Source organism: Xyrauchen texanus, chromosome 30, assembly GCF_025860055.1.
Source record: "Xyrauchen texanus isolate HMW12.3.18 chromosome 30, RBS_HiC_50CHRs, whole genome shotgun sequence".
NCBI lineage: Eukaryota > Metazoa > Chordata > Actinopteri > Cypriniformes > Catostomidae > Xyrauchen > Xyrauchen texanus.
This window is the reverse complement of record NC_068305.1, coordinates 29,831,000-29,842,605: the sequence shown is the minus strand read 5'-3', so window position 1 is coordinate 29,842,605 and position 11,606 is coordinate 29,831,000. Positions and strand designations below refer to the sequence as shown.

Here is an 11,606-nt window from a genome sequence, read left to right as displayed (position 1 = left end):
TTCTGCAGAAGAAAGAAAGTCATACACATCTGGGATGGCATGATGGTGAGTAAATGATGAGACAATTTTCATTTTTGGGTGAATTATCCCTTTAAGCACTTAAACCCATGTTGCTCTACTGTAGGTGCTGTTCCTGTAATTAGTGCACAGTAAGTCGATAAAATCAATTGATAAATGACCACTTACAGTACCATGAAGTTTGTTGCTCTCCTTCATTTTAGCAGTAAACAGGAAATGGTTATGTAGCCATATTTTTATGGCTATATTCAGAATTAATTCTAGCTTACTACTGACTTAATACTGTGCCGTTTTCACTATATTAAGCCTACTGTTGCTTAAAAATAGTATTTAAAACCGTATCAATGATACAAATAAAAAGAAAGTTCAAACTGTAGGCAACTTTGCTATATTTTTGTCAGATGACCTCATCAAAGTGAATAGGATTCTGATAACATCTTGGAAATAAAAACAGTTATTTTGCATTTTTAATTAAAAAAAATATATAAAAAAATATACCTGATAAAAGAATGAAAATGAGCGCAGGTGTCTCAACATGCCTTTCTGACAATCTGAAGTTCTTTTTAACTTGACATGGCGTTTAAAATGTGCGAGACGCTGAAGAAAACGTTAAAAATCGGTGCAAATGTCAAAGACATTAGTCCAGCATGTGTTTACATAGGAAAACAATGGGAAAACAGAACAGACGTGTACAAAAATATGTTCAATGTGAACGGTCCCTAACTCCATTCCACATGTGAACGGTCCATTCACGTGTGTCTGTGAGAGAGATGCTTGGGTTTCCATATATGTACGCATATAAGAATTTTCCTACATTCAGCAAAACCTAAAGAGGGGTTTGCTTCCCAAGAAGTACCTTGTGGTCTACTTACAAAAGCCTTTCACTTTGTCCCAGTCATTGCATGTAGCTACACTATTTAAGAAATGTATTATCTTGTAAAAGTGTTTTGCATGAACACTTAACACTGAACAACAATTAAATGTGTAAAATAATAAATAAATCATGTTCATATTGTATGTGCAGGTGCAAGTATGCTTGAGTTATTAGGTTTGTGTGCACTGGTGTTGAAAATTCTAAATACAAAATAGTTCCTGAATTTTAATTAGCGAAACTGAAGTATTTCAAATTTGAATAAGGAAGTAGAATTAAAATAGAAATGCATTATAGCCTATATGACTGAATTAATACATGTAATTCTACAGTATTAATTACCTATAAATATGATACCATCCACACACCATATGGGGCATTTCCAGAAACATTTATACAATTTTACTAATTACTTTTTAAAATGCCACCTATAGAAAATTGTATTTAATATATAATAAAATCAAATTTTCTTAATATACTATATAATCAATAAATAGCCATTTGTATGTAAAAATATATTTTCATAAAATATCTGACAACCATACCACAATTGTGGACAATTTGCAGTATGGCAAAATTAAAATATGTTTTGATGGCTATATTCATTGCTTTTACAGTATCAAACTCGTTTAGACAACTGTCTAATTAGTGGAAAAAAATATCAGAAATAAACAGCCATTTTTGTTAAAAATGAATAATGAACATAATTGTTTAAAATAATAAAATTCATTTTATATTTCATTTTGAATTCATTTAAATTGAAATTACAATAATTGGGATATCCATGTAAAACAGCTGTAAGTAATCACTAAAATAAATATTGTTTCAGTACATGACTGCATGAGCTACTGTGTGTCCCACCCCACATGCACAGAAAATACTATAGGAACAGTAGTAATATATTATTGAATAACATGAAATGCAAATAAGATAAACAGTTTACACATTAGTCCAACAATTACAGATTTTTTTCATATTTGCATATTTCTTTCACTAACAAATCCACAAAGGATTTAAAAGTTCAGCAGTGTTATGCTACTTACTTTATTCTTTATTGATTTGTCCCCTGTTCCTATTATAAGCATTTTACAAATGTACAACAGCGTACAAGATTCCCAGTCTGTCACTCACTAGAAGCTGTGTCAATGAAGTGACACTAGGGGCTCACTCTTGAGAGCCCCAATCACCTTTGCTTTATTTAGAAAAGGCCAATGAAAATTGGCGAGGGTAATTTGCATGCCACTCTCCACCCCAGACATACTGGTATAAAAGTAAAACCACTCACTCAGACTAGTTCTTCGGAGCCGAGCGAATGTGTGTTTTCGTCCCGTCACCTCGCTATCTGTTGCTTTAATAATGCTGTGTATCAGCAGTCACCCTCACATGGTCAAGTGTTGTGCTTGCCCCTAGGCACTTGATCCACAGGTGTAAAAAAAAAGAGAATATTTTCTCTAAAAGAGCTTGCACAAACGATTGCCGTCTTTTTAAAGATGTATTTTCACCTTTGTGCTAATGGGTGTGGCAGTTTGCCTGGGCAGCTCCAAAAATCGGGCTTGAGTGGAACCCTCAGCCCTGCCCTGAGCGTTCGCGGCTGCATGATTGGTTTCTGGGCTCGGAGCGCGACTCACGGGCGCGGCCCGCAGCCTGCCACGATGACCTTCTTCCTGGAAGTACACGAGGAGCTCACAAAGTCTCTGCCCGTATGAGCTTCACGGGCTCGTCCACCCTAACTACCCTCGACGGCGGAGCGGCTAAGGGATATGTCAAACTTCCTCATGTATAGCGTGCTGTGGCTGTACAGCCACCTGGAGAAACTGACCAAGGCTGGTCAGTTATGGGCGACGAAAGTCACGGCGCGTGCCCTGGGCCGGACAATGTCCATCGTGGTGGTCCAAGAGCGGTACCTGTGGCTCAACCTTGTGGAGATGCGTAAGCCAGAGAAGGTCCGCATTCTCGATGTGACCATCTCTTTGGCGACACGGTCAAGAACTTCGCCCATCAGTTCTCGACGGTGAAGAAGCAGACAGAGGCCATCAAACACATCCTGGCACGGCATTACTCGGCCACCTACAGGCCTCCGAATTCCCACGGCCCATCTGCCTCTCGCCAGGGCCGTCCTCCTGCGGTGTTGGCCCTGGCTCCCCCACCATCAGAATTCTCAAATATTTTAGACTATTTTTTAAATTTGTCAAATTTTTAAACCAATACTGCTCGGTCAAAATTGCAAATGAACATAGTCAACATAGCCGAGGCATATCCGATACAACCTATAACAGAGCTGTGCACTTTCGACATCACTTTTGACCCCGAAAAGACATTAAAAATCAATCATCTTTCAAATTAATCTACCAAGGAGGTTATAATACATGGAAAAATCTATCAAATAATATTTACGATTTAAATGTTGCTTGCAATACATTTTGTTTCGTCAGGGTACACGGTTATGCTGCGTTCCATTCAAGTTGCATGTGGGATATTCCTAATTAAGATCTCCGACCATATTCGGAACTGCAACCCTCCCGTTAGTATAGCAGGGGTTTGAATCTCATTAGATATGTATCCTAGCAACCCAACTGATAAACAACGCTGCAGCGCTAGAATTTGTGCTTCATGTGTACGATAATAAAAAGAGATTAGAATGTTTTATACAACTGTTTCTGCAGGCGTTTGGTAAACAAACTTTAAATCATTTAATGTGGAAACAAACTAATTTATCGATATTACTTAATAAAGTGAAAGTTTATCACTATATGATAGTAAAGTGGGCCAACGCACTTTGGGGCCGATCAGGGGCAGACTGGCCATTGGGAGAACCGAGTGGGGCCACGATAAACTAAAATTAGCCGCCGCGTCACTCTGCGTTCACACTGCCAGCTACTTTGTCACTGCATGTCGGCAGTGGCTGGTGGTTAGGTTGCTAGTGGTGTGTATGGAGAGTCTAAACAGCACTGTTTCTTTACAATTAATATTATTATTAATATATTAGGATCACGTGAGCTCTACCATCTTCTCTTATATTGGCTGTCGCTCCCGAAAGTCACTCTTCATTTGCATAAAGTTAAACATTTCTCAACTTTGTCGTGTCGCTAGACACGCCCACATCCGGTTACCAACGGTCGTCATTGCTTGTGTCGCCGGACGTCGCCAGCTCTCATTGAAAATAAATGAGATGAGTTGGTTTTATCGCTGCATGTCGCTGGCAGTGTGAAGCTTTATGCAGCTTTATGCAGAACGGACCACAAAACGACATCGCATTATGTAGAAAGACTTTACCTTTCGCATTATGACTAGAATCATTATGATTGGTAAAAATTAATTGGGTGCACTTTTCTCAGCATACAGCGCAGGGAGAGTGAAGACACCTAAAAATGCTTAAAATGAAAACTAACAGATATTTTTAAATGAAAGCAGACATTGATAGTATTTTATTCTTTCAGCAGTTTAATTAATTTCCATTAAAAAAAAATTTTATATTGCGATATATGGTTAACCAAAAGTGTTACGAATTTCAGAGTACAATATTTGCTTATATCGCCCACCCCTACAAGTGACAATTGCAAACATCAAACTTAATGAGTGCAGTAAGATGTCAGGTCCAAATAAGTAAGTGGTGTTTTTGCAAACAGACAGAAGCAACAAGTAGAGACAGATGTTATCTCATCACCCATCAGTGAGAGTTTGAACATGTTAGTAAATAGTTTAGTAAGATAGATGAAGTAAATATACAAAACAAGTTAAGTGATGATTAGATCATTAAACCTAGTGAGTGAACATACTCAGTCCATGATAGTAAGTAACTATATACGTATGAGTAATTGGTATTTTTGTAAACAGACATGAGCAGCAAAAGGAGACAGCTTTACCTCATCACCCAGCTATGAGAGTTTGAACAGGTGAGTAAATGGTTTATTAAGTTAGATAAAGTAAATGTTCTAAAGTTCATAAGTTAAGTGATGATTATAATTATTAAACCTAAAAACACCTTAAAACAAAACGCAGCAGACAGTGAAACATTTTTACTTTTATGATCCCCTCCAAAAAAAAAAAAAACTTGAACCATTCAATTATCCATATTAATATATGATTTTACGTTGCTTGCACACACAAAAAAAGGACACATTTGGCAATACTACTATATGGCATGTGATGGCAACCCTGATTACAAAAGTAATGTTACCTATACTCCCACCATCTTTGGCCAAACAGTCAGGCACCCATGCCCTAAACTCGTACAATTGGTTGAGCCAATGTTGCTTTGTCAGACTGAATGCTCAAATAAACAGAATAATGTTTTGATAGTGCCACAGACCAGGTGTTTAGACTTGTGGTGAATCAACCTACAAATGGTTTACTTACAAGTTCTCATTATGCTTGAATAGTAGAATAATTATGACATAGAAATGAGTAAATACTTTTTGTTTGTGATATTAGAATATTGTGATGTGTTGAGAAGGAAGCATTTTGACACAAATGAGGTCAATCCTATTTGTGGGATCGCATCTGTGCTTTACATTCTCACTGAGCCAGAAATGTCAGAGATGTAGTGCCTCATCTCTCTTTCTTCCTCTTTCTTTATGTCTCTCTTCCACTGATACAGATTCTCCTGATTCATCTTTTTCCACCCATCTGTCCAGCCATCCAGCCTGTCCAAATATTTATCTTTATTAATGAATCCACTATTTATGGGCAGAAACCTGAAAAGTATACACTGCTGAAAAGAAATTATCTTAAACCAAGGTGGTTAGCTTGTCTTCCATCCTGACCATGACCAAGCTGGTGGGCTGGTATGTTTTACTGGGTTTATAATCTAAACATATAAGACCAGCAAACAACATGGCTTAAGCAATTTTTTTTCAGCAGGGTAATTAATCGAATACAATTTTGTTCACGTTTCATCTCCATTTGCGGTGTGTCCTCTGCATTCTTATTTCTATCTTTTTTTCTTACATTAATGCATGTTTTTGACTGCTTTATGTGGCTGCCATCTAACGGCTATTTGAGATAAGAGATTGTCAGACAGTTTAGCCAGGAATGCTTTTTGCCTGCATTGTTTTTTTTTGTTGAAGTGATCTCTTTTAGATCTCTGTTTTGCCTGTTGTTAATTTCAAAATACTCACTCCTCCTGCATAATAACTGGGTTCAAGCTGGTTTTTTAACCTTTAAGCTGTTAAGCCAATAAATGGACAGAAATAGCATCAAGTAAAGCTATGAAAGTCACTTTGATGTAGAAAGTGGAAATTCTGCCTACAGTATACTTATCTCTCTGAAGTATGCAAACTTTCATGCATCATGTACTACTCTGCATGATTCAACAAGACGTAAATAGATAAGACTTTTGAAAGAAATGTCCAGAGCTTTTGTTTCATTTGAAGTTGTTTAGACATTGGGTTACACTTTTATATCAGAACCTCTCTAATACTGTATATATGGTCACATAGCATATGTTGTATTTTCGATGCTGGTCCTCAACTGGGATGCTAGTATGCTGATGTTCCCATTAGGTTTGTTAACTAGCTTTACCAGCATGACCTCATTTGTTGCTTGGACATGTTCATGAAGTTCAGAGACTATAGGGTGTCCTATTTGTCCTTTATTATTCAGAAGGGCACTTACTGTACGAGTACCCCTTTTGGGTATGCAATAAATCCTTGATGTACTCTTTTGCAAAAACCTGCACTGGTGCAGAATTCAGAGCTGCTGGGACCTTGGTCTTAAAGGAATATGCCGGGTTTAATACAAGTTAAGCTCTTGACAGCATTTCTTGCATCTTGTCCCTCCTTTAAAAGAAACCTGGGTTACAGTAAGACACTTACAATGGAAATGATGGGGCCAATATGTAAAGGTTAAAATACTCACTGTTTCAGACATAAACATTATGCGTGTTAACATGATAGTTTCAGAAGGTCGCTGGTTCGATCCCCACAGACACCACCATTGTGTCCTTGAGCAAGGCACTTAACTCCAGGTTGCTCCGGGGGGATTGTCCCTGTAATAAGGGCTCTGTAAGTCGCTTTGGATAAAAGCGTCTGCCAAATGCATAAATGTAAATGTAAATGTTAAGATAGGAAGTTTCTGTAATAATATTCCACAAATTACATTTATTAATCACAAATTACACTTTTTCACATATTCACACGTTCACACGTTGCATATAATTGTGAGATCTCCAAGGTTACTATAAAGTAAAAGTCCTACAGTAAAAGATTATTGTTCTCAATATCTTACTTATCCTCTTGCACTCTTACCATTTCATTCTGTTCTCTTAACTGCGGTACCTTTGTCATTGGTTGTGTTCTAACCAGTGTCTATTAACTGCACTTAAATCCTCTTAAGATCCCTGTGCTATTTCTGTTTTAGGAGTGCAGGGTTGTCCAATGTCTCTTGATTTAAGAGCCCTCCCCATGCACACTCAAAAAGCATGAAGATGGTGATGTGGAGATGGTGACCACACAACAGTTCACTTAAGACTAGTTCACTGATGGGATGTACTTTTCTGGATAATACAAACAGGTGAGAACTGTTTCCATTTCAATAGTTAGAATTTTCAAATTACAACGGTAGGTTATTGTGGGCCCAAACAGATTTGATTTATTTACAGTTATTTGGTTTTCTAAAACATTTTATATATATATATATATATATATATATATATATATATATATATATATATATATATATATATATATATATATATATATATATATATAATGTGAGTCACATTATTTTATTTTTACTTGATCAACAGGCTATGTAGTCACAGGCCTGAATATAGTTGTGACAAGCTATGATGTCAAAGAGACAAGTGGGTTGAGTAAACCAAAGTGTACTTGGCAGCTATTCATTTGATTTGCATACAAAAGTTACTGAGAAAATATTTTTCTAAGGAATCTCAAACCAGCCTTGACAAAGAAACATGATTATTTTGAGACATTTTGACATTTTTAAGAGATTAGCTTTGATTAATTGATGTAGATAGCGGGCGTGTTGTCTACAGAACATTTATCTCAAAGATGTATGCATATTTTTATGCAATTGTGTACTATTCTGCATGATTCAACAAGACTTTAAGATTCAGATCAGACTTCTAAGAAAAGTTTTGAGGAACTTCAGGAAGACTCGACGCAATAAAAATGCTTTATCAATGCTTGCGTAGGAAGTATATGCACTTGTTTTGGAGCATTTTCAGTATTACTTGATCAGTATCAATAGGATAAAATGACATGTAAGAATTTCATAATGTCAGTATCCAAGACAAAAATTAGAATTAGAGGTCTGTTGGTGACATCATGCATGTAAAGAAGTATTTTGAAATCCTGAAGTAAAGCAACCACAAAAGCTGTTACAGGATTCTAATTGTTGCGATCTGAGCTAAGGTATTGCATCATAGCTCTAATCTGAATTAGTGATTAGTGATTTGCAGGTGTTGGTGGGGGTGTGAGTTCAGAGGCTAGCTGCACAGAAGGAAGACTGAGCTCTAGTATGCTGCAGTGATGCATACACATTTGTGCATGTGCTTTTGTCTAGTCAAAAATCATTCTACTGCAGGCAAATTACTGAGAATAACTGTGAAACTTTAAATGATGGAGCAGCATTGAGGAAATAGATTGTGATTCTGAAGAGCACATGCAAAAAAAAAAAGGCACATTTTAAATAAGTTTCAAGTGGTGTTATTTAAAAAAACAAATATTTAAAGACATTTCACTTTAAAAATTGTTTTAAAATTTACAGTCACATTTACAAATCTTTAACACTTTGGTAACTGACTTGAGTACAACCTAATATGTTCTACAATGTGAATTATACTTTTGGCACTAAAAGTCCAAACAAGTAAGTCAGGTGCTTAAATAAACAAAAAAAATTGTTGCACATGATTAGTAACCGGATATAACCCAGCCTAAATCAAATGGGTTGAGATGGCAGTGATGCACATTATATTAATTACTTATACAAGGACAGTTCAGTTCATTTGTCATTCCATGACATCATAATAGCCACGCCCCAACTGTGCCAACTAAGCCAAAAAATTGGATCAAGGAGTAATCTAATCTTCTTATTCCTTATAAACCTTATATCTTCCAAGAAAAAGAGTCCATAGACACAGAAACACTGTCGATGTGCCAACATTTAATTGCACAATTTTTGTGCTATTTTTGTCAAGATTAAACAAATATTAAATGTATGAGGGGCTGAAAATGACAGTTACTATTTAAAAAAAAATTAAGATTTTGGAAGCCATATCAACATCTGTTGCCATTGAGTCTGACCAGTTAAGAAGTAGCTTGTAGTTCAGAGACATAGAAGTATAATTTTGATGTAACCATTTAGTTCTTTAGTAAGAATGTAATTGTTTGTTGATTTAACTTTTTCCACAGATAATCGACAGATAAAAAAAATGTCTGACAGAATCGTTGATGAGGATCCAGTGACTGTAACTCACACAGGTCAGCATGGTTTTCATTCATAAAGGGATTCTAAATTTAATTACCACTGTTTTGGACCCCTGTTAAAGCGTAGAGAAAGTGCAATGTAAACACATAATAAGTGTATCCGGAATCCTTCCATCACTGTTGGACAGATATGCTAATCAGTTTAGCTCTAGATAAAGGTATTCACCGTTGCCTAATCCATCAGTGACTACAATGGCACCTGACATGTGTTTCATTCGCCATCGGAAATTATAGTTAATAGCTTGCCTTTTGGTTTATGGTTGGCTGAGTGGGAACTAATGTAATCAAATGTTGAATTAATCCAGCCCTCTATCCATTCATTCATGGTATTTTCTTCTCCAACCATTTCTAGGACCAAAGGGTGTCATCAATGATTGGCGCAAATTTAAACTGGAGAGTATGGACCAGGAAGCTCTGCCTCCTAGCAAGAGAGAGCTGCTGAGACAGATGTCCTCCCCACAAAAACCTAAAGACGTGGGTGTAATCAATCGCAAGGTTGCTTTCCGCTTTGCTCCCTTTCTTCCCCCCTTTTTTTATTTTCTCCCCTTTTTCTCCCTAATTTGGCATGACCAATTCCCAATGCACTCTAAGTCGTCTTGGTGGCGTAGTGACTCGCCTCAATCCGGGTGGTGGAGGACGAATCTCAGTTGCCTCTGCGTCTGAGACCGTCAATCCGCGCATCTTATCATGTGGCTTGTTGAGCGCATTACGGAGACATAGGCTTGCCAGTGTAAAGACACTTTTAGAATAACCCTCTTTATTTTTCACTTTCCAGATGAGCACTCAGGAGTACGAGCTAATAAAGGAGGATGATGTGAGAAGTCTGCACAAGTACCGTAAGCAGTGTATGCAGGAGATGCATGAGCACCTGAGCTTCGGGCCCAAATTTGAGGGTGTATACGAGCTTGACAGTGGTGAGGCCTTTCTGGAGGTGATTGAGAAAGAGCACCGGCTCACAGTAGTAGTGGTGCACATCTACAAAGATGGAGTGCAAGGGTGTGAGGCGCTTAACAATTGCCTGGATTGCTTGGCCACTGAATATCCAAGTGTTAAATTCTGCCGCATTACTGCAACCTCCACTGGTGCTGGTGAGCGTTTCTCTGATGAAGTGTTGCCCACTTTGTTGGTGTACAAAGCTGGAGAGCTGCTTGGGAACTTCCTTGCTGTTATACAGCATTTCAATGAGGAGTTCTTTGCTACAGATGTGGAGGCTTTTCTCAATGAATATGGACTGCTTCCAGAGAAAGAGCTTACCCCTGGAGCTGATGAGGATGAAGCAGATGTGGAGTGATGATAGATGACGGAGAGTAGGAATGGATGAAATGAACATGAGAGAAAGGATGATGAGAATAATTTTATTTATTCTTCCAGCTAACAGGTGCAGATGAGTTGCATCAATGTGCAAAAAGCTCAGCATAAATATCTCTTTGAGTATGGTAGAGAAAAACATATGTTTTGTACAGCAGCATGAAAAGGTAATAAGTTACATCAATTGCACATCAATTCCAGTTTTTCAGATTTTAATAATTAGACATGATGATAACTACGTCAACGAATGTGAAATATAACAATTAATTAGTGTCATTTGGAATACTTATTTACTTACTGTTCATGTGTGTTTGCTAGTAGCGGAAGATGATGCAAATATGAAGGTTACAGAATGATCAATGATGGTAACATTTGTTTTTTAGAGTGCTTCCTTTTAAAAAAACAAAAAGTATTTATATACTTTAGAAACTGTTCATGCTTATTGTTCGTGTACAGAAATATACAGTATCCCAAGTGATCTTTGGTAATATTTGGGTTATGGTTACTCACCTATTTCTTGAAGTACATGCACAATTGTTTAGGCTGGAGATTTCTGTAAACCAGAAGATTATGATGTAAACCATTTTAGGCATACTTCAATAAATGCAAATAGAAACTTTAAACATTTCCCCTGCCTGTACTGTAAAAATAATAACAAAGAAATCTTTAGGCTTAAAACACATGCTTTAATTACACACAAATTACATGTCACTTTGAAGACAGCAAATTAAAGAATTAATTTGGGGCATAATAAAGTGAAATCTTGCAGAGAGTTTGCTCCTTCACTTAATGTGTTTTGAGAAGCAAGACTGCACTTGCTGAAAACTCATCCCTCTAATGACTTGACTGTGACCTGCAGGTTCAAAAGTTTAATCTTTATATAAAAAGAAGAGACACACATTGCAGACTTGCACACTTTAAATAATGATCTCATTATTTTGTTCAATTTTTAATGCATGATC

The 11,606-nt window shown here is 36.9% G+C and overlaps 1 protein-coding gene across 3 annotated transcripts in view; it reads left to right on the top strand.

Moving 5' to 3' along the window:
• LOC127623898 (prostaglandin G/H synthase 2-like) overlaps positions 1–11,401 on the top strand; it is a 39,514-nt gene extending 28,113 nt beyond the window's left edge. The window contains exons 1-4 of one of the 3 annotated variants that reach the window (XM_052098491.1): positions 7,288–7,399; positions 9,262–9,330; positions 9,689–9,810; positions 10,112–11,401. In XM_052098491.1, coding sequence (XP_051954451.1) covers positions 9,282–9,330; positions 9,689–9,810; positions 10,112–10,627 — 687 coding nt within the window. In that variant the 5' untranslated portion in view covers positions 7,288–7,399; positions 9,262–9,281 and the 3' untranslated portion in view covers positions 10,628–11,401. Of the gene's footprint in view, positions 1–7,287; positions 7,400–9,261; positions 9,331–9,688; positions 9,832–10,111 lie in introns of those variants that run through there. The other 2 variants (XM_052098490.1, XM_052098492.1) reach the window with 2 other exon arrangements.
• The last annotated feature ends 205 nt before the right edge of the window (positions 11,402–11,606 follow it).